The sequence below is a fragment of the Canis lupus genome, chromosome 12 (assembly GCF_011100685.1).
Source record: "Canis lupus familiaris isolate Mischka breed German Shepherd chromosome 12, alternate assembly UU_Cfam_GSD_1.0, whole genome shotgun sequence".
Lineage (NCBI taxonomy): Eukaryota > Metazoa > Chordata > Mammalia > Carnivora > Canidae > Canis > Canis lupus.
The window spans coordinates 1358458-1380974 of record NC_049233.1 but is presented as its reverse complement, the minus strand read 5'-3'; the positions used below and the strand labels follow the sequence as shown (position 1 = coordinate 1380974).

At 46.5% G+C, this 22517-nt stretch overlaps 1 protein-coding gene across 6 annotated transcripts; it reads right to left on the bottom strand.

The window, feature by feature from the left end:
* Positions 1-360: 360 nt before the first annotated feature.
* MSH5 (mutS homolog 5) lies at positions 361-22093 on the bottom strand. 6 transcript variants are annotated; one of them, XM_038553556.1, is made up of 25 exons: positions 21969-22093; positions 21420-21579; positions 21037-21160; positions 20459-20539; positions 20212-20274; positions 19117-19238; positions 18832-18941; positions 18557-18592; positions 17931-18013; positions 17138-17183; positions 13169-13331; positions 13026-13088; positions 6023-6151; positions 5654-5726; positions 5402-5511; positions 5082-5162; positions 3376-3463; positions 2972-3161; positions 2728-2854; positions 2148-2297; positions 1722-1796; positions 1380-1523; positions 1038-1127; positions 812-885; positions 361-590 (listed from the first exon to the last, which is right to left on the bottom strand). In XM_038553556.1, exons 2-25 carry the CDS (start codon positions 21564-21566, stop codon positions 479-481), a joined length of 2481 nt encoding a protein of 826 aa, XP_038409484.1. In that variant the 5' UTR covers positions 21567-21579; positions 21969-22093; the 3' UTR covers positions 361-478. The 6 variants fall into 6 exon arrangements, 5 of the variants coding, with proteins under 5 accessions (XP_038409484.1, XP_038409482.1, XP_038409483.1 ...); XM_038553554.1 differs by having other exon boundaries at positions 1038-1175; positions 21969-22092; XM_038553555.1 differs by having other exon boundaries at positions 1038-1175; positions 13193-13331; positions 21969-22092.
* Positions 22094-22517: the final 424 nt, after the last annotated feature.

The window sequence follows — 22517 nt, the reverse complement described above, 5'->3', positions numbered from 1 at the left end:
GGTGCATGGAGCCTGCTTCTCCCTCTGCCTATGTCTCTGCCTCTCTCTCTCTCTCTGTGTGACTATCATAAATTAAAAAAAAAAAAAAAGAGAGAGAGAGAGAGAGAGAGAAAGGCAGAGACACAGGCAGAGGGAGAAGTAGGCTCCATGGAGGGAGCCTGACGTGGGACTCAATCCTGGGACTCCAGGATCACAACCTGGGCAGAAGACAGTGCTAAACCGCTGAGCCACCCGGGCTACCCATGTCCCTGTATTTTTAATGAGGCAGGGCAGGACCCTCTGGATGCAGACTGCTGCTTGATGTTTCATCTCATTTCTCTTCTTTTGTTTTGTATTAGCTGGGTTAAAGAAACAATAACATTCTCTGAAGTCAACTTTATTCCCAACATGGAACAAAATTTCCAGGAAAACAGAACTGTGGGTCCGAGGGAGATGAGGAAACAGCTAGAGTGTATGCAGCAGGGCCAAGGAAGGGGTCTCAGAGGATGGCAGTGCCAGCAGGCAGCACTTCCTGACTCATGAAAAGGTCCAGGTCCAAGTTGGGATCTTCCAAATCCAGCTTCAGAAATTTATCCACTAACATCTGGCAACTGATGGGAAAGAGGACAGTGGGATTTATTTATGGCAGAATAGAAAACTGAGTCCCCAGGCAGTAGGAGAGAGGCTGCGGCCCAGGGCCCCAGGACAATTTAGGGATTTTGGGAACAAATCATGGGTGTTTGAAGGGCAAAGAGGCTGTCTGGGGTCCTGAAAGGGGAGAAGAGCTGCAGAACATTCTGGAAAGAACCAAGACACTGGGCCACACACTCACTTTTCCATTTGCTTCTCCTTTAGCAACTCCTTGACAGGCTTGATGGGTTTCCCACTGCGGATCAAATCTGAGACCTAGTGATAAGAAGGGGGTGGGGGTGGGGAAGGTGGGTAAGAGAACCAGAAATAAGGATCAGAAGTCCCATGGACCCAGAAACCCAGGCCCCTGAGAGGAGCAGGGACAACAGTAGGGAGCCCTGATGGAGGGTTTGACCTCTGGATCTCACCTCCTTGCCACGAGTAAGGAGTTGGTCAGGAAGTCCAGCCTGGGCAGCTGTGTGGGAGGCATGGCTGGCCTTGGCCAAACCGTCACACACCTGATAGAAGAAAACGAGGTCGTCCCCATCCTCACAGGTCTCCATGGTCTTAAAAGAGACAGAAGGGGACAGAGTATCATCAATCACTCTGCATCTGGCCCTGAAACCCTTGGCCAATCCCTGTGGAGAGCGAGAGAGAGGAAGGATGCAGTATTGTGCTCCGGGCACCCCCGTTCTAATGGAGGAGTCTGTTTTGGATTCTGGCAACTGCTCCTCTGAGGGATCCCTAGAGAGCTGGATAGGTATCCTTACCAAATATTGCACAAGGGGTCCCTGTGGCAGCAGCTGGAGCTGAACAAGGCTCAGAAAGTTGGTGGCCACAAAGATGTGGGGGCACGTGGGTCCAAGTGCCAGCCAGTGTCGAAGCACGGCAGCTAGGAGTGCCAACCCGTCCACCTGCGCACAGGGCAGGCATCAGGGTACTGAAGCACAGGCACCCCCGTGTTCACCTGTCCACCTGCCCTAGCCGACCCCATCTTGCACTTCTCTGTTTCTTTTCTGCCCACACACGCCCACTCCTCTCCCGTGGCCCAGCGTCACCCTCACGCCCCTTTGTCCTCCTCTCCTTGGCTTCTCATCAGTTTGTCTCCTCACCGTGTTAGTTCCCTTTCCAAATTCATCAATGAGGACCAGGGACTGCTTGGTGGCATTGTTTACTGCCTTCGCTACCTGCTGGGCAGCGGGTGGAAAGGCAGAGTTTCAGTAGTACTCAAGGCCTGTAAGGAACCCGCTGACCACAGTCTGCCTGTGAGGGAAGCCGCTGTATGTGTGTCCACCCGTCTGGACTGGCGAGACTCGTTTTGTGCATCCCTTCTTTGCCAACAATGCCTCATGCAGAGCAAAGGTTCAGTAAAGTTTTCTGGTATTGATTCTCCCAGTCTCTGAACTCGGTGCTCCCTGCCCCTAATGGAGAAGCATGCAGCAGAGGGAATGTTTTTTGGTTCTGATCGTTTTTCAAGGATAGAGTTCCTTCCTCGTTAACACCCTCCCCCAGTCCCACCCCCCTTTGCTCCCTTTGACCTGGTTGAGGTCGATCATGAAGGTGGAGAGGCCCAGTGAGATGGATTCACAGCTATGGATTCGCGTGAAGATGGCATCTACAGCTCCAATTTCGGCTTCCTCTGCTGGCACAAAGCTGCCCACTAGGGCCATGAATGTGATCAAGCCTACCTAAATATGGAGGAGACAGGGTCTGGCACCTGGTGGTATGGGCCATGGTGAAGGTGAGGCGAGGCTGAGGGGTGAATTACAGATCAAGGAGGGATGGACACCACTTAACAGAAGAGGATGGCCCCCTCAGCTCTCTTTAGAATCAGGCGAGAGGGTGGGGGCGTGGGCAGAGGCACACTTGGGGACAGCATGGACTTATCGAGAGGTGAGGAGAGGCTTTCAGGCCACAGAGAGACCCGTTAGAGCACGACTCTCCCTCAGGTAAAGGATGAGGACATGTGAGGAGCAGGGGGTGTGCACCATCGTCTTTCCATGACGGGTCGGGTTGGAACACCAGGGAGGAGTTGCAGGAACCTGTGTCTGCAGGCCAGTGGGAGATGGAGACAATGCAGAAGATGCCAGAGGCCTAGTGTGCCGGGATTCTCCTCACCTGTTTGAGGTATATGCTCTTCCCTGAGGAGTTGGGTCCAGTGATGACTTTGACTCTCCCTCTGTCCCCACCACATTCTGCAGAGTTGGGCACGAAGGTTCGGGCACAGAGTTCCATCAGAGGATGTCTGCAGTGGGTAGAAAGTTCCCTCACACATGGCCTGTGGATCTAGATGAACCAAGCCACCGGAAGATAGGGCCTTTGGGCTCCATGTGCCCCTGCTTCCACCCCCTGCTGCTTTTACCTGCCATTCTGGATCCGGACCCCGAGGAGTTGGGGTGAGTAACGGGGTCTTGAGTAGCCATAGTCGCGGGCAGCACTGGCAAGAGCCAGCAGGACGTCCAGGCGGGAGGCCAGGTCCAACACCCGGGTGAAGACAGCAGCCCGTGCCAGCACCTGACACTGCAGCTGGTGCATCAGCAGGGTCTCCTGGTCTAGGGGTGGTGGGGGCGGGGAGGGAGCCAGGCATCAGCTCCAGGGGAAAATGAAGAAGAGGCAGAGAAGCCAGCAGAGAGCCCTGGAAAGAGGCTTGCAGATACTGAGTCACCCCGAGACATTCAGAGGAAAAGGTGCAGAGCCCAAGTGAAAGAGCAGGAAGAAATGAGCCTCTGAGCTGGTCACTCCCCTCAAGACTTTGCTTCTCCTCACCCCGGATGTCACAGTGCAGGTCCCCCAGCAGTGCGTCCAGCTCCTTGGTTCGAGCACTACGATAGTGCAGCTTCCCCTCTGACAGAAACTGGAAACAAGAGCTCAAGTGGGCTTTGCATCCTTCATCTCCATCTCCTCTAACACCCCCTTCAGCCCCAGCCTGACTTCTTTTTTTCTTGTAAAAAAAAAAAAAAAGAAAAAAGAAACCTTTTTATTTAAAAACAGCAGACAGGGACGCCTGGGTGGCTCAAAGGTTGAGCATCTGCCTTTGGCCCAGGGCATGATCCTGGGGTCCCGGGATCGAGTCCCACATCAGGCTTCCTGCAGGGATCCTGCTTCTCCCTCTGCCCATGTCCCTGCCTCTCTCTCTCTGTGTCTCTCATGAATAAATAAAATAATAAAATCTTTTAAAAAATAATAAAAATAGACATAGGAAATTACATAAAACAAATGTATACCTTAAGGAATTACAATGAGGCAAATACCCTTGTAATCAACCACGTAGGTCATAAAGTTGGTTAAAAAACTAAAATTTTGGTGGCTACTCCAGAGAACCATCCTAATCACACCCCTCTCCGACTCCTTAAAATTAACCTCTCTTCTGACTTTTCTGGGAATCAATTCCTTATTTTCTTTATAAGTTTCTCTCTTAAATATTCATTCTTTTTTTTTTTTTGAGAGAGAGAGAGAGAGGGAGAGAGAGAGAATAGGGCAGGGGAGAAGGAGCACAGAGGGAGAGAGAATCTTAAGTAGGTTCAACACACATTCTTTTGTATGTAACTGTCCTATTTTCTCAACACCATTGTTGAAGAGACAGGCTTTTCCCTACAGCGTATTCTTTCCTGCTTTGTCAAAGATTAATTGACCAGGGCAGCCTTATTTTAATTATTATTTGAGAAAGAGAGAGAGAGGGAGACAGAGTATGCACATGCACGCACAGAAGTGGGGCAGGAAGGGCAGACAGAAAGGAGTAGCACTCTTCACTGAGCAAGGAGTCTGACATGGGGTTCAATCCAAGGATCCTGAGATCCTGAGATCATGACCTGAGTCAAAGGCAAATACTTAATCAACTTAGCCACCCACACACCCCAATAAATAAAATCCTTTAAAAAAAAGATTGACTATATATTAGTGGGATTATTTCTGGGCTCTCTGTTCTGTCCATTGATCTATGTGTCTATTTTTGTGCTAGCATCATACTGTTTTGATTACTACAACTTTGTAATATAATTTGAACTCTGGAATTGTGATACCTCCAGTTGTTTTTTTTTTTTTTTTTTTTTTCAAGACTGCTTTGGCTATTTTGAGTCTTTTATGTTCCATATACATTTTAGAATGGTTTCTGCTAGTTCCGTGAAAAATACTGTTGGTATTTTGGTGGGGGATTGCATTAAATCTGTAGATTGCTTTGGGTAGTATAGGCATTTTAACAATATTTGTTTTTCTAACTCCAGAGTATGCAATGTCTTTCCATTTCTTTGTGTCATCTTCAATTTCTTTCATCAAGGTTTTATAGTTTTCAGAGAACAGGTCTTTCATTTCTTTCCCACCCTGACTTTTTTTCCCATTTATCTTAGAGCTGGTAAAGATCAAAGTAAAACTATAGCAGAGACATCCCTCATTGGGCAGTGCTGATAGAATACAGCCCTCTCTCAGCTGCGGACTTATTTCTATTAGCACTCCACTACAGAGGTCAAGGGTCTTACCATGAAGTCCAGTCCTTCAATCTCAAAGTCACTGGCCTCTGCCATGGAAGGCAGGCGGGGAATAGAGAGAAGGAAGCCAATCTGAGGAAAGTGAAGAGGAGATAAGACAGGGAGTAAAGTACTGGGCACCCTATCTCTTTGGAAGATGCCAGAGATCCCTGTATTCTCCAGGGCTTCCCTCAGGGGCCTAAAGCTATCATAGGGTGTTCATATTCTTCAGACTTCTCTAGGAGTTTTTCTTATCTAGCAGTGTGTCCTTCATAAGCTTAATATCTCCCATAAAAGATCCATGGGGGTTATGCCCACATTTCTGCCCTCACCAGAGGGATGTAGATGACACTGCATGAAGGAATACGGGAGTCCAGATTCTCTAGCTCCTTCCGGGCCACCTCAGTGAGGAAACTGGGAAGTCCCATTAGCCTTCGTTTTTCTAGGAGGGTAAAAGACATGTGGGTATCAAAAGCAAGGTTCCTGCCCTGTTGGCCATGGTTATCCCCAGTTGTAGTGGCCACCTACTGATGATGGTCCCCAATCACTGGGCTCACAGGCCCAGCTGCACACCCAACACTCACTCTCATCAATGTCAGGATCTATGTTGGGGAGGACTGTGAAGTGATTTTCAGCAAGACTGCCCTCAAAGTCCACCTGAGGAGATAAAAAATCCAGTTGCTCATTGCCCAGAATCATCTGAAGTCCAGTCCCTCACCTCTCCTTGCACCCCTGTTCTCCCTGCATCTCCTGCTTTAACTCTAACTCTCCAAATGCATCTCTGATATCCTGCCACCTCCTCTCACCATCCCATTCTTTGGTCATCCAGGTGACCCTTAACGTCTCCCAGATATGGCTCTCGCCATGTTCCCCAGAGCCCAGGCTTCCTCCATCTGCCAATCCCACCTCCCTCCCCTGGGTCCCCAGGGGCTCTGCCTCTTTCTTCCACTCACCACCTTCCCAATGAGGCTGGCAATATGGTGCAAGTCATCAGAGAACTCTTGGGCGATGTCCTGAAAGAGCTGGATAGACTGGGGCAGGGAGCGGCAGGCATCCCTCAGGCCCAGGGCACTATACACAGTCTACAGCAGAAGTGGACAGAAGGTGGGCTGAGGCGAGGGGACAGGGACGGACTGAGGAGAACAGACAGCATCAGGGGAGAACAATAAGAAAGACACAAGGTCTCAAGGGCAAAGAAGAAATAGTAAGCAAGGAAATGGCATCTGTAAAACTCTGTGTCAGGCACTCCACACAGTAGTGAGGCCACAAAGAACTAGAATGTGGCCCCATCCCACATGAGCTCATAGTCTGTTGAGGGAGAAGAAACAAACCCACAGGATTTCAAAATAAAGTGATAGGTGCCTTAATAAAGGAGAGAATTTCATGTTGAGGAAGGAGAAAAAAACGGGGCAAGAGATAGGCAGGAAAGTACTTGAGCAGAAGAGGCAATACAGCACTGGGGTGAGGGAGCAGGAGGAAAGAAGGAGCGAGAGCCACTGACAGCTAAGTCCCCAGGGTGAAGCCCAAGTTAAGACAGACACCTACTGAGCTTTACTCAGAAGCAGAGCACATACAAAGCATATAAATAAAAGGGCTTATAATCCAGCCCTGATGATAACAAACGAGCAACATAAACAATGCCTACCCACAAAACAGACTGATCAAGTTATGGAACTGACTAAAATTAGTAAGGAAGGGATGCCTGGGTGGCTCAGGGGTTGAGCGTCTGCCTTCGGCTCAGGGCATGATCCTGGAGTCCTGGGATCAAGTCCCACATGGGGCTCCCTGCATGGAGCCTGCTTCTCCCTCTGCCTGTGTCTCTGCCTCTCTCTCTCCATGTCTTTCATGAATAAATAAATAACATCTTTTTAAAAATTAGTAAGGAAGTTCAGAGAATAAGACTAATAAAGGCTAACATCGTTGGGGAGATCTTTACAGAGAAAAGGAAATGAGGCGCCCCGGGTGGCTCAGTCAATTGGGTGTTTGACTCTTGAGTTCAGCTCAGGTCATGATCTCGGGGTCCTGGGATTGAAACCCAAGTCAGGTTCCACACTGGGTGTGGAGCCTACTTGAGATTCTCTTTCTCCCTCTGCCTTCCCCTCCCACCTTCACAGGGGCACATGTGCATGGATGGCCCTCCGCACCCGCTCTCTCTCTCTCGAAAGAAAGAAAGAAAGAAAGAAAGAAAGAAAGAAAGAAAGAAGAAAAGAAAATAAAGAAAAAAAAAGAAAGAGAAAGAAAGAAAGAAAAAGAAAAGAAAGGAAAAATAAAATAAAAGAAAAAAGAAAAGAAAGGGAAATGAATTGGGTCATGAAATGATTAAGGCTATTCAAAGGAAGGAGGGTATTCTGGTTGAGAGCAAGAGCACGGATAAATAGCAGTAGGAATAAGAAGAGCTAACACTTTCTGAATGCTCACTAAGGGACAGGCAATGTTCTAAACTCTTCACATATGTTAATTTCATTAGCTTCTTAAAATAATCTTAGGAGATAGGGACTAGCATTATCTCCATTTTACAGACAAGCAACCTGAAGCACAAAGAAATAACACAATTTGCTCCAGGTCTCACAGAGAGTAAATAAAAGAGCTGGGATTTGAACCCAGGTATCTGGCTTTTAAGCACCACACTATACTGAGCAGAACACAGTGAGTTTCCTCAGCAGAGTGCCCAAATGCATAGCCCACCCTGGCTGAAACAGAGGATCAATGTTAAGTAGTGGCAATGGAATATACAAATAGTTACATATACCTGTTCATGTTCAAATAAACCTGCTATAGATAAGGAGAAGCAAGTTTCTCACTGTTGGAGAAGGAAGTTACAAATGAGGAAAAGAGGAAGACACTTGGCATTGACCTGGGATCAGAGGTATGAGTATGAACTTACGGGTTGTTTAATATATAGATAGATGGATTCAGGAACATGGATATGAATGCATGGGTTAGCATGCATTTAAGACATTACATACATTTATTTCTTTTTTTTATTTTTTTTTTAATTTTTATTTATTTATGATAGTCACAGAGAGAGAGAGAGAGGCAGAGACACAGGCAGAGGGAGAAGCAGGCTCCATGCACCGGGAGCCCGACGTGGGATTCGATCCCAGGTCTCCAGGATCGCGCCCCGGGCCAAAGGCAGGCGCTAAACCGCTGCGCCACCCAGGGTTCCCTATATACATTTATTTCTTAGCTCTGTCTGTGGTGAGAAGAACTGACAGATACCCCAGTAGCAATAACCACATCTAGTGTCCAGATCTTGGTTTCTAATACTATTCTTCAAAAAGAGTAACCAGGACTTCTTGGAGAAATGGTTGATTCCAGGGCTGGGGCAAGGAAACTACAAGATGAGCCTGGAGCAGCATCTTGTAGTGCTGGAAAGTTAGAAGATGCTCAAAAATGAACTGGGGGCCATGTCAGAAGGGCATTTCAAAAGCCAATCTGAGGGGCGCCCCTAGGTGGCTCAGTTGGTTAAGTGTCTGCCTTCAGCTCAGGTCATGATCCTGGGATCCTGGGATACAGCCCCACATCAGGCACCCTGCACAGTGGGGAGCCTGCTTCTCCCTCTCCCTCTGCCCCTCCCCCTGCTTGTGCTCTCTTTCTCTCTCTCTGTGTCAAATAAATAAATAAAATGGTGGGGGGGAAGCCTATCTGAATCTGAAAAGCCAATCTGGGCATATTAAAAGTCAATCTCAGAAGAACTCTCAAGGATCTAAACTAGAGAAATCCGAGCAAAAATAAGCATTGCATTATAACTCATGAAATTAAGTAGTTATAAGGTAATTGTACTATGATTATATAAGATGTTAACATTTTTTTAATTAGATGTTAACATTAAGAGAATCTGGTTGAGGGGCGCCTGGGTGGCTCAGCAGTTGAGCATCTGCCCTCAGATCCTGGAGTCCCAGGATTAAGTCCCACATCGGGCTCCCTGCATGGAGCCTGCTTCTCCCTCTGCCTGTGTCTCTGCCTCTCTGTGTCTCTCATGAATAAATAAATAAAATCTTAAAAAGAGAGAGGAGACAGAGAGAAGCTGGTTGAAAAGGTATATTAGAACACCCTGTACAATTTTTGCAGCTTTTCTTCACTTCTTGTTTTTTTTTTTTTTTAAAGATTTTATTTATTTATTCATGAGAGACACACACAGAGAAAGAGAGAGAGAGAGAGGCAGAAACACAGGCAGAGGGAAAAGCAGACTCCATTCCATGCAGGGAGCCTGACGTGGGACTTGATCCCAGGTCCCCAGGACCACACCCTGGACTGAAGGTGGCACTAAACCACTGAGCCACCCAGGCTGCCCCTTATATTGTTTTTTAAAAAAGAATTCGGGATCCCTATGTGGCTCAGCGGTTTGGCCACCTGCCTTTGGCCCAGGGTATGATCCTGGAGTCCTGAGATCAAGTCCCACATCAGGCTCCCTGCATGGAGCCTGCTTCTCCCTCTGCCTGTGTCTCTGCTTCTCTCTCTCTCTCTGTGTCTCTCATGGATAAATAAATAAAGTCTTTAAAACTTAAAAAAAATTTAAAAAATCTTTAAAAATTAAAAAAAAAGAATTCATGTGTCTCTCATGAATAAATGAATAGAATCTTTAAAAAAATAAATAAGAAATTAAAACAAAACAGAATGATAAAGCTCAAAAAAACTTTTTAAAGATTTTATTTATGAGAGAAAGAGAGAAAGAGGCAGGCAGAGACACAGGCAGAGGGAGAAGCAGGCTCCCCACAAGAAGCCTGATGTGGGACTTGATCCCGGACCCCGGGATCACACCCTGAGCCAAAGGCAGGCACTCAACAGCTGAGGCACCCAGGCATCCCAACCTCAAAACATTTTTTTAAAGAAAATGTTACCTATAGGTAGAAAGGGGCAAAAGATAGAAACTAGAATTAGTTGCCTATTCCTTGTTTGGGAGATTACATTTGGAATTGTGTAAATATTTTACATAATTATACAAGTAAATTAAAATGTATATGTGCTGCTGAAGCGAGTACAAAAGTAAATTAAATTGTAAAACCCAGTCTCTAAGAATCAAAAACAGAATGAAACAAATGAATGTAAATGTATATTCAGATAGTGACACAACCACACAGAGAGGAGCTATTCCAAGTGACTAAAACACAGTAATTTGACTCTATCCTTAGTGAGGACAAAAAGAACTTCCCTCTTCATCCCCAAAAATCTTAAATTACTTTCAATAACAATATCATCGGTAGTAGTGCTGGTACTCCTACTAAGATTGTTGTGGAAGTAATATAAGAAAAGGCAAATGAGTGATATTCTAATCTTACCATTCCTAGTGTTATTGAGAACCAGAATTCCACTATGGAAGAAGGGATGTTGAAGAGGATAGTAAAGGAATATACAAGGTAAGAACCCTGTGCTTCTGAATTTATTTTTTTAATTTTTATTTATTTATGATAGTCACACACACACACAGAGAGAGGCAGAGACACAGGCAGAGGGAGAAGCAGGCTACATGCACCGGGAGCCCGACATGGGATTTGATCCCGGGTCTCCAGGATCGCACCCTGGGCCAAAGGCAGGCGCTAAACCACTGCACCACCCAGGGATCCCTGTGCTTCTGAATTTAAATTGTTGATATCAGTACCAATTTATTATGTATTTTACTTTTTTAAAAAGATTTTATTTATTTATTCATGAGAGAGACAGACAGACAGACCCAGGCAGAGGGAGAAGCAGGATCCACGCAAGGAGCTCAATGTGGGACCCAATCCTGGATCCTGGGATCAGGCCCTGAGCCAAAGGCAGATGCTCAACCGCTGAGTGAACCACCCAGGCGTTCCCATATTTTACTTTTTAAAAATCCTAGGGATCCCTGGGTGGCGCAGCGGTTTGGCGCCTGCCTTTGGCCCAGGGCGTGATCCTGGAGACCCGGGATCGAATCCCACGTCGGGCTCCCAGTGCATGGAGCCTGCTTCTCCCTCTGCCTATGTCTCTGCCTCTCTCTCTCTCTGTGTGACTATCATAAATAAATAAAATTAAAAAAAATAAATAAAAATCCTAAATCTGTTTGCAGAAAAGCCTTTAAAGCAATAAAAAAAACATGCTGTGCACCCTCTGGTATTCAAACTGTAATAGAGAAATACTATTTTTTACTAAAAGGAGTCGGGGATCTTTGGAGAAATGTCTGGTTCTGGTTCAGAACCAGATGTAGGGGCGCCTGGCTGGCTCAGTCAGTAGAACATGCAACTCTTGATCTCAGGGTTGTGAGTTTGAACCCCATATTGGGTGTAGAGATTACTTAAATAAATAAAATTTAAAAAAAGAAGCAGTAGATGTAAATGATATATCTGGTACATAGCGTCAAACCAGAGAGCAGGAGAGAAACTATCAAGTGGGGACACCTACTGGGGTCATGTTTAAAAGGACTCAGAAACCAACATGAAGAGGCTCCCATCGGCCACAGAGGAAATAATCTGAACACGTATAAAGATTTAAAATGCCGTGGATTGAAACACATGTGTAAATCTGAGTTTGTGATGATATAAAAACAGCAACAAAAAACACACTGGCTACCTTGGAGGATGTTAGAGAACTAATAATTTCCTACATGCAGAGAGCTGGTAAGTGAAGGTGGGGGGGAAATCAAGCAATTTCTTTAATATGAAATGTACCACTGGGTAACCAAAAGGCAGTTGAGAGGAAGCTTCTCTTTACAGAAAACATTCTGAATAAAATACATGGGGAAAGAATGATGGAATAACATGACCTTGCAATCCCTAAGGAACTTCAGTATCAAATATCAAAAGCTGCTAACATCGCAAAAGGAGAGACAGACATATAAGGCATTATATTCTTCCACTTATAAAACAGTATTGAAAAAATCAAACTTGGATTTGCTCAATCTTCTAGATTCAACTGTTAATTTATAGAAATGTAATCTTCAAAATCCAGGTTAAGGAAAACTCTACTGGAGAAACAATCCAGCTTCTTCACCACATAACTTGCAAGGGAAGAAAGAGAGCTAAAGATGCAGGTAGAGATGGAGAGAGAACAGTGAAATGAAAAGGAACCCACAGAGGAGGCTTCAAGAGACATCATCCCATCACCATATGTTGAACACATTTGCACTCTAATTAAACAAAAAGTAATTTTTAAAAAATGATGACATTTAAGAGGATTAGAAATGTGAACATCAGATAATTGATGATATTCAAGAGCTGTGCTGTTAGTAAGATCATGGTATTGTTCTTTTTTAAAAGTAATTTTCAAAAAAAAAGTAATTTTCTTTCTTTTTTTTTTTTTTTTAAGATTTCATTTATTTATTCACGAGACACACACACACACAGATAGGCAGAGACAGGCAGAGGGAGAAGCAGGCTCCATGCAGGGAGCCCAACATGGGACCGGATCCCTGGCCCCAGGATCAGGCCCTGGGCCGAAGGTGGCGCTAAAACACTGCGCCACCAGGCTGCCCCAAAAGTAATTTTCTTGGGACACCTGGGTGGCTCAGCAGTTGAGCACCTGCCTTCAGCTCAGGGCCTGATCCCGGATTACCGGGATCACATCTCGCATCAGGCTCCTTGCATGGAGCCTGCTTCTCTATCTGCCTGTGTCTCTGCCTCTGTGTGTGTGTCTGTCTCTCATGAATTAATAAATAAAATCTTTAAAAGAAAAAAGTAATTTTCTTTTAGAAATTATACTGAAATAGTTATGGGTGAAATGATATGATGGCTGGAATTGCTTCAAAATAATCCAGAGAGGGGAAAGAGGGAGAAGATGTACATGAAACAAGATTGGTATGAGCCAAAGTGTTCAGGCTGCATGGTGGGCATGTAGGGGTTTGTTATATTATTCTAAATATTTTTTATAATTTCTATGATACAAAGTTGTTGTTGTTCAAGTGTTGAGATAAAATCGGACCTGGTGAGTAAAGTGCAAAGGGCCTGGATCGCCTGCTGAGGGGCTTAACTTGGAACTCTGGGTTTTGAAGGGGAGCCTTACCTTGTACAGAACCTGCCAATCACTGGTCTTGGTGTGGGACAGCTTCATGCGTTTCAGAATCAGCTACAGTCAGACAAGGGGATGGCCGCTGTCTTCTCTCCTCCATTCTAATGCCCCCAAGAATCCCAGTGCTCCTTCCCTACCTCCCTGCCCTGGCCTGGGCTCACAGGCACATTCTTGATATGACCCAGAAGCCGATGCAGCATTTGAGCCATGTCCAGATTCTGAGGTAGGAGGAAAAACTGAATGACATCCAGCCGAGAATTTAGCTCTTCCAGATCCTGAGTTGGACGTGTGAACCACAGCCTGGAAGTGAGGGATGAAGTAGGGAGGGACCAGAAGTTACATCTGTTCTCATCATTGTCTTGATTTCAATTTGTGAAAAATGTGTGTTTGGAAGTCCCTGGGGATTGGGGTGAAATGTATCTGTACTGGCAAGTACAGTGTCCTATCCACATGGGTATGTTTACACATATTCACTAAAAATCTCTGCATGTGAGCATGACTCTGTTTATCGTGGTTTTGATGGATGTGACCATGTGTCACTCCATGTGGATATGCGACAGAGCTTGTCAATATTTAGACGGAGAGCAGCATATTGAGGTATTTGTGTGCCAACATTCTAGCTCTCTCTGCGGCTGAGTAAGACAGGGTGAGTCAGCATGAGTTTATCTGCATTTGGCTGTAAGTGTCTCTGGGTGTGACAGTACAGACATCTTTTCCTGTTCTGTAAAAGTATATAACCATTCCATGGGGAATGATAAGTCCTCAATTCATGATAATGGTCACTTCTGCAGAGAAGAAAGGGTTGGGAAGGGACACTTAAGAGGTGTCAATAACATTGTCTTTTTTTTTTAAGACTCTTTAAAACTTTTATTTATTGATTTATCTGAGAGAGTGCGCACATGAACAAGGGGAGTGGTAGGGGGAAAAACAGCCTTCCTGCAAAGTGAAGAGCCTGATGCAGGGCTCCATCCCAGGACCTGAGATCATGACCTGAGTCAAAGTCAGACAACCAATTGAGCCACCCAGCGACCCCCTCCCCAACCTTTTTAAGTAAGCTCTATGCCCATCGTGGGGCTTGAACTCACAACCCCAAGATCAAGAGTCACGTGCTCTATCAACTGAGCCAGCAGCAGGGCACCCCTTTAGTAACATTGTTATATTCTTAAATATGCAGGTGCAAACATAGAGGTTTATATCATCATCATCATCATCATTACTTCTACTATTGTGTGTCTGAGGTATTTTCTACTAAATTAAATTAGTATACGGTAATAAATCTCTCATCTGGGTTTGTCTGAGTGTCCTTGTCTCTCTATGGCTATGAAGAGTGTGACTCTGCAAGGACCTGTGAGACAATGAATTCTTTTCTGCATTAGAGCAGGACATTTAGCCATGCTATTTTATATAAAGCAACCTGAGGAGACACTGGGGCCTGAGGATATGTATCTCACACTATAGCCTAAGGCCAGTTACCCTGGGTTAGAACACCGCAGGGAGTGAAGCGGAGGGCTGGGTGGGATTCAAGGGTGGGTTTTAGGCACCTCTGCTCCTCAGCCACAGACAGCTCCACCTGCAGCAATGTAGGCCAGACTGTGAATACCTGTCCCCATTCTGGAAAGCACAACCTTCACCAAGCCATCTATCTTGTAAAATCCTGAGATATTTCTGACTCATGTACTGCTAGTGCCAGATATCGTAATCAAGCTAAATCTCCTAATTTTACAGCCGAGAAAATGAAGCCCTTAGAGAATAAGCAGCTTGTCCAAAGTTACTGTGCTAGTAAGAAGTATAGCTGGGTCTCCAACTCAGGTCTCCAGACTACTAGGGCAGTGCTTTTCAGAGCACACTGTGACATCCAGTCACCTTCCTGGTGCCCCGTCCTGCTGTAGGCCAATTGGACCCCTAGTTCATAATTCAGGTTATGAGTCCATGCCCTACTGGATCCTACCTGGGGGATTGGCATTCCTTTCTGCATTTAACTCTGTTCTTCTCTAAGAATTCTTTTGCTCTCATCACTGGCTGAGATGAGAGATCTGCACCTGTAGAATGCGAGGGTAATTAACTCATCCCAATTACCTGGAGACAACCTCAGACATTATCCTAAATTAACTGCCAAAAGACACAAAGTGCAGGGCACATGAGGTGAAGAAAGAATTGTGCATCTGTGGGCTAGCAAAGCCTTCAGCTCTGAGCTTGTAGAGACAATGGGACCAATGTGCTTGCATCTGTGTACCGTGCTCACTCGCTGGGTGCTACTACATCCAAGGCCATGTGCTAGACACCGACATTAACAGACATGACCACTGTATGGAGCTCACAGATATGAGTGAGCAGGTTCACTGACCGCTGACTCCAACCTAATGGAACAGTGCAGCCAGGAAACATAAACAGGCACTAAGCACGCAGGAAGGTGCAGGTCAGTCTGCTTCCAGGTGCCTGTGAAAGTTTCCCCGAACAGGTGACAGAGGGCTTGCCACCTTGAAGAGGAGGACAGATTCTGACAAGTGAAGAACAAGGGAAAAATCTTTCATAGAAGGAACTGCATAAACACAGGCATGGTGTATTTCCATGGTAGAAAATGGCCCAAACGACCAGAATATAAGGTGGGTCCAGTGAGGAGGGATTTAGGCAGGGCTGGGAAGATAATCCTGGAAATTTAAGTTGAGGTGAATGGGAGGGGCCCTGAACATCATATGGCTAAAGATGCTGATGCTCATCTGACAGGGAATGGGGAAGCCTCCTGAGGTTTGTTATTTTGTTTCTACTTAAGGTTTAAGAAAAAAGTGGAGTGCATCTCCAAAATAGAGATCCATTTTAGAATGACAAGTATTTTGGAATGAAGGGCAGATTAGAAAAAGAAGAGATTAGAGGCAGAGAGACCAATTCAAAGGTGACTGCAATGCTCCAGATTGGAAATGATTAGAGCCAGAATTAGCAGTGGAGAGAGATGGCTGAAAGACATTTCAGGGTGGAATCAATAGGCCTTAGTGAATAATTGAATATGAAGGATGATGGAGAAGCATCAATCCAAGATTCAGTGCTTGAGAAACAGTATTGCAAGCAATGCCATTAGCCAGACAAAAAGGATGCAGGAAGGGGAACAGGCCCAGTGGGCATCAGTTTAGATGCTTTGAGTTTGAACTGCCTATGGAAATTACAAGTGGTGATGATATGCAGTGAGCATTCCACATATGGAGGTCAGAGCTAGAGACACAATTTTGAAAGTCATTAGAGAATAGCTCAAAAAAATTTTTTTAAGAATAGCTCAAATTTGAAGTATGGTTTTTATAATTAAAGATAGTACCATAAGGGATCCCCGGGTGGCTCAGCGGTTTAGCGCCTGCCTTCAGCCCAGGGTGCAATCCTGGAGTCCCGGGATCGAGTCCCACATCGAGCTCCCTGCATGGAGCCTGCTTCTCCCTCTGCCTGTGTCTCTGCCTCTGTGTGTGTGTGTGTCTCTCTCTCATGAATAAATAAATAAAATCTTTTAAAAAAATAAAAAATAAAGATAGTACCATATGGGGTGCCTGGCTGGCTCAGTTGGTATAACAGGTGACTTGATCTTGGGGTTGTGAGTTCAAGCCCCACAATGAGGGGTATACTGTACTTAAAATTTTAAAATCTTTAAAAATATACAGCCCTACCATATGAGGTAGAAACTTCTAGTTATTAAAAAAAAAAAGACAATATACAGCCTAAGAAATAGTTAACAATATTGTAGCAACTTTGCATGTGACAGATGGCAGCTAGATTTATTGTGATCACTTCATAATGTGTATAAATGTTGAATCACTATGTTGTATACCTGAAACTAGTGTTTATCAACTACACTTCAATAAAAAAAAGATACCACCACGTATGCATTAGTATTCTGTGGCTGTTTCTGTTGCCTGTGTATGCAAGTCTGTATGACCAATGGGCATATGTGTATCTGTGCTGACAACATCAAATGAGGATAATACTAGCTACCACATGGGGTTGTTGTAAGGATTAAATGCATTTAGCTAGCATTTGAGAAATAGCAGTTGTTTTTATTACTACTAGATGGAGTGGTGTGTGGTGAGCTCGTAGACTGCATGCATGAGCCTATGGCAGGTGAGACTCACCTGAGCAGCTTCTCTCCCCACTTACAGCGGCATCTGTTGAGGATTCCTGTGGGGAAAAGCAAGGGCAGGGAGCAAGTTTGTTACAAGGCAGGGGCAGGGAAAGGAATGTGTGGATGTGTATAAACCAAGGCATCTGGGCCAGAGGTTTCAGGTGTTGGGCAGGCTGACCTGGGGGCGTTCCCCAGATACAGGACACAAAGGCAGCTAAAGCCAGCGCCTGGCCACAAGTCTGAGCCAGGATTACCTTACATGGGCTTAGGGGAGGAATGGGTACTCACAGGAGCAGTCAGCCAAAAAAATACACAGAGTGGTTGTAGTTGGATTCAACAAAGAGCTCAACACATATATGTAAACATTAGACACAATCCACTGAGATATGCACAGTAAAACCATGTGGAAACTTGGGGCGATGTCCCTACTATACCCTAAAGCCAGAGACAATTGATAAAGACTCAGTGCCAATAAAACATGCAGTTATGCAGTTATGTAACTCTCCTCTATACACAGGGCTTGGACAGGTGCACGACTGGCAGAAACATCCATACAAGCCCAAGGAACAAACATAGAATTGGCAAAGTCAGTGATGATATGCAAATGACACTGGACAATGGTGGGTGAGGGGAGATGCCCAAGCTCAGGGAGGGTACAAAGATGATAAGACAGCTGGACTGGAATGGAAGAGACATCTGGCAGTGGGAGTGAAGTGGAAAGAGAGGGGCTGGGACACATATTTGGAGGCAGCCGCTTTTCTGGCAGGCTTTGTAGTGTGGGATGAAGGAAGGGACATACCTACCAAAGAGGCTGAGCCCCTCCTTCAGCCCGCTGGCCACTTTGTACACCGAGGGATGGGGCTCACTCTTAAATATCTGCAGAACACTGTCAGGGAGAAATGGGGTACCTTGTTTTTTTTTGTTTTTTTGTTTTTTTTTTTTAAGATTTTATTTATTTATTCATGAGAGACACAGAGAGGCAGAGACATAGGCAGAGGGAGAAGCAGGCTCCCTGAAGGGAGCCCTATGTGGGACTTGATCCTAGGACGCCTGGATCATGCCCTGAGCCAAAGGCAGATGCTCAGCCACTGAGCCACCCAGGTGTCCTGGTACCTTGGGTTTTTAAAGGGAATTGAGAAAATGGAATGGAGGTGGGGAACGCACTCCGAGATCAAGGGTTGTTGTAAGGTCTGTCCCACACTCCTCTCTGCTTCCATTTTTCTCTTCAGGATAAATGACTCGGGAAGGTAGGATACCTATTTGGCACCTTTGTGATTTTCTTCCTTTATCCTCACTCTCTCTTCCTTTACTTCAAGGAGACAGACTTTAATAACCCCAGGATTAAAGAAACTGGAGCCTCATTAGGATTATTAGAGCATTAAACTTAATCCTTCTCCCTCCCACGAGACAACAGCCTGCTTCCCCTTACCTGTATGTGTCTTGATCTATGCTCACCAGATGGGTCCTGAGGACAGAAAACAAGCAGAAGGGAAGGTGGATGGCGTAGGGGCAGTGTGAATTCACTGCTAGATTCCACTCCTCTCAGTATTCTCCCCAGAGCTCCACCCCCTTCAGGTGCTCTTGTGTGTCCTAGAGCACTTTACCTGATGGGTCACTACCCACTCCCCCACCCCTAACCCTGTCTTACTATTCAGGCCTCCCAATCCCACCTAACTTTGCTTGAGGTTAGAGTAAATCACCTACAATACAAATTTCTTAAAGCCCAGGATGGGGACGCTGATGTTATAGTCTTCCAGTTCAACCCCAATTCTTCTTCGACCCAGGAACTTGAGCAGCCCTCCAAGTGCCCGAACCTGGGAGGGGATCGGGAATGGAGTTGAGGTCAATTCCAATGTCCTCGAGGGTGGATAATGCCAGGGGAAGCTATTATTTTCCAGGACTGGACGAGTATCTCCCAGGACTCAACCCTAGGAATGGATTTCTCCATCCTGCTGCATCCCAACCCTCATCTCCCAGGACCTTTCTCACCGTGAGGAGGCAGTCAAAGGGAATAATGGAGGAAAGGAAGAGGATTTTCTCAGTGGTAGTCATGGAGTAGGGAATGAAGGTGTAGTTTCCTGAAAGGAGGCGCTGTTTGCTTATCTCCAGGCCTATTTGGGGGGAGGCATAGGAGGGAAAGGTCATGTAGCCCCAATTTTCCACCCCATTTTAAGAACAAGACAATAGAAGCAAGAGAGATGATGTGACCAAGCTGCCACAGGCAGCTAATGGAAAGCTGAAACAAGAACCAAATCTTCAGACTCCATCTAAATCTCTTTATTTTTACATTTAATATAAAGATCTTTGGCTCAGAGCACAACCTGAGAAAAATAAGTGACTCAGGAAGGTAGGATATCTATTTGGAATTTGAGATTTGTAGTCAAAAAGATCATATTAACTATTGTCTTAACATCTAATTAGGAAAGAACATTCCCTATTCTTTCTGCAAGCCTGGGAAGCTTATGTTAGTGCCTTAGGGATCATCAGAGTCAGCCTTTTTCTTCCTTCCTTCTTTCCTTCCTTCCTTCCTTTCTTTCTTCTTTCTTTTTTTTTTTTCATTTTTCTTTCTTTTTTTTTTTTTTAAGTTTTTTTTTTAATTTATTTATGATAGTCACACAGAGAGAGAGAGAGAGGCAGAGACACAGGCAGAGAGAGAAGCAGGCTCCATGCACCGGGAGCCCGACGTGGGATTCGATCCCAGGTCTCCAGGATCGCGCCCTGAGCCAAAGGCAAGCGCCAAACCGCTGCGCCACCCAGGGATCCCTCTTTTCTTTCTTTTTTTAAGGGACAAGGGGATTTGTCTTAAAAGTGAAAATTCCAACAATCCAAGCTATCCACAAAATGTCACCACTCTTTCTCATGGAAGGCCCTCATCCCTAGACGTGTCTATGTGGAAATTTCACTAGGATTCAGGTTATTAAAGGGTAGAGAGCAGGAGAGATCTTAAAGACACTGGTTATGGGGCTTGGAGAACACAAAGGGTTGGGATGAGATAAGGCTGGGGGAGACTTCTGATGATGGGGCTGGAGTAAGGAGAAAGGGTAGGGAAGCTGGGATGGGGAGCTGGGCAAAGCAAAGAAGTACCAAAATCCACACTTGGCAGAAATATGATTTCAGGTCTCTTAGGCTTGCTGTGCTCCTGGGATGCTGTAGGGGAAGCAAAGAAAGGGCCATCAGTCTGGACATCTCAGTCCCCTGCTTCTGTCCCACTCTGAGCTCACCCAATTCTAGCCTCCTGGCTGTAGCTCCCTCCAAGACCCTTTAGCCTCCTGGAATATTCCACAGATTAGTCTTTCCCCATTTTCATTTTTCCCCCTCACCCAGTCCTTACCAAGCTTCCCTAGAAACTGAGTCATATTCTCATCTTGTTTGGCAGTCGTAACAATAGACCGGGGATTGATTTCATCCAATACTTAGGAGGAGAAAGGAGACCAAATGAGTTAAAGGATCCTTATCCTCTAAGAGGGGAGCCCATAGCCCTCCCCTTATTATCTCTCTCTTCCAAGCCCCTCCTCAAAACAAACAAACAAACAAAACACCCTCACTTCTTCTCTCTAAAAGTAAGGAGTGCTCTGCACATTGGCAGCATAGGTAGGAGCAGGCATGAAGTTTTGGAAAAGAGTAGTAAGATGGGCAGGGTGGCAGGAGGGAAGAGAAGTGGCCTGGAGATGTCACTAAACTATAAACCTCTGAAGGACAGACATGACTGGTTTGCCTGGGACTGTATCTCCAGCACCTGATACACTGTAAACATGTAATAAACGTTCGTTGAATAATGAAATGCATTTCTATAAATGACACAGAGAGCCTCTAGGAGTGAATTGCTAAAATAGATGGAGTCAAGTGAAGATACGGGAATGAAATATACATTCAGTCCCAAAGTAGAGGAACTCAGGCCTCTGCCCCCACCTCTCTGGAGAAGCTTGAGACTCTCGTTGTCCGGAGCATCTGGCATGAAGTGGATGGTGGAGTCACTGGTGTCATAATAGGCAATGCCTAAGTATCCTGAATTCCACAGGATGCACAGATGGATCTGTCCCGGGGGGGGGGGGGGGGGGGGGGGGGAACAGGCTTGAACTGCCGGTAAGTGCAGGGTTATGTCACGTCCTGCTTAATTTTAATCATTTTATCTAATCCCTGAGATAGGCATCATCACCCCCCATTCAGTCAGTGTGTAACTGAGCAGAGGCAGCGACTAGCTAGCCCTTTCCAGCCCATTTATTCCAGCATCCCGACGGTCAAACCGGCGCCCCGCTCTTGGGATCCAAGCTCCCGCATGGCCGCCCTGAGACCTCCGCTGGCTCCTGCTCCTCCTCCTCCTCCTCCTCCTCGGCCTCCCCGTGGCCCTGCACGGGGGCTGGGCTGGAACAGGTGGCCAAGGCTGCCTGGGGCCGCGGGCCCTGCGGCGTCCTGCCTGGGGTCGCTCGGACGGAGGCCATGGCCTCGGAGGCTCTGTGGGTGCAGAAGACGAAGTCAGTTCAGGGGCGGGGAGGCCGGGGTCGGGGTGCGCAGGGACGCAAATCCACTCAGGACTTCTGGGCGCGGGCAGAGCCCAGAACTTCTGGGCTGAGGCGCACGGCTGCGAGGGCCGGGCCGGCTTGTTTTTAACACCCCGGGTGGTTTTGACCCGGGACTTCCGAGCTACATCACTGAATCCACTCGCCCCGCCTCCCGTCCTCCACGTGGGGGTGGTTGCTTCTGGCTGGAGGACGGGGCGGGGCCTGCACGGCTCCTCTCTCCGCCATTGCCAACCACACACACCCACGATCGCAGCCCTCACCAAGTGGCGTTCCCACCCCGGCCGTGGCCGACTAGCGGCGTTTTCCCGCGTTTTCAGTCACCTGGGTCGCTACGGGAGCGAGAGTTCGTCACCACAGCCTTACGCGGCCTAGAGGGGCGTCTCCGAGTGGGGGCGGGGTGCGCGTGCGCACGCACACGCCCCGCCCCTCTAAGCCGCTATTGGCCCGAGGGATCCGGATTCTGCCTGGAGATGGAACCGCGGCAGAGCGGCGGTTGCTGGGGTGGCGGGACGCTGATTGGCCCGTTCGCATATGGGGCGGTGCCAGAACGTTCAAACTTCCCGCCGCCGGTGCCGCTGGCCTTCCCCGGTTCTGGCCTTTGATTTTTTTTTTTCTTTCTTTCTCAGTGACTGACATTTATTTAGTACATATAGTTTACCAGGCTGTAGGTTGAGCATTTTACCAGATTTTTTTTAAAATAAATTTATTTTTTATTGGTGTTCAATTTGCCAACATATAGCATAACACCCAGTGCTCATCCCGTCCAGTGCCCCCCCCAGTGCCCGTCACCCACTCCCCCCCACCCCCGCCCTCCTCCCTTCCACCACCCCTAGTTCATTTCCCAGAGTTAGGAGTCTCTCATGTTCTGTC

Bases quoted from the DNA above. Each gene is read 5' to 3' on its own strand.
- MSH5 (XM_038553554.1), bottom strand. From the start codon at position 21,566: ATGGCCTCCGTCCGAGCGACCCCAGGCAGGACGCCGCAGGGCCCGCGG. The intron at 21,161-21,419 runs GTCTCAGGGCGG...CCCCCGGGACAG, and splicing joins AGGAGCAGGAGCCAGCGGAG to ATCCATCTGTGCATCCTGTG. The intron at 20,275-20,458 runs GTAAGGACTGGG...CTTCCCCTACAG, and splicing joins TCAGTTTCTAGGGAAGCTTG to CATCCCAGGAGCACAGCAAG.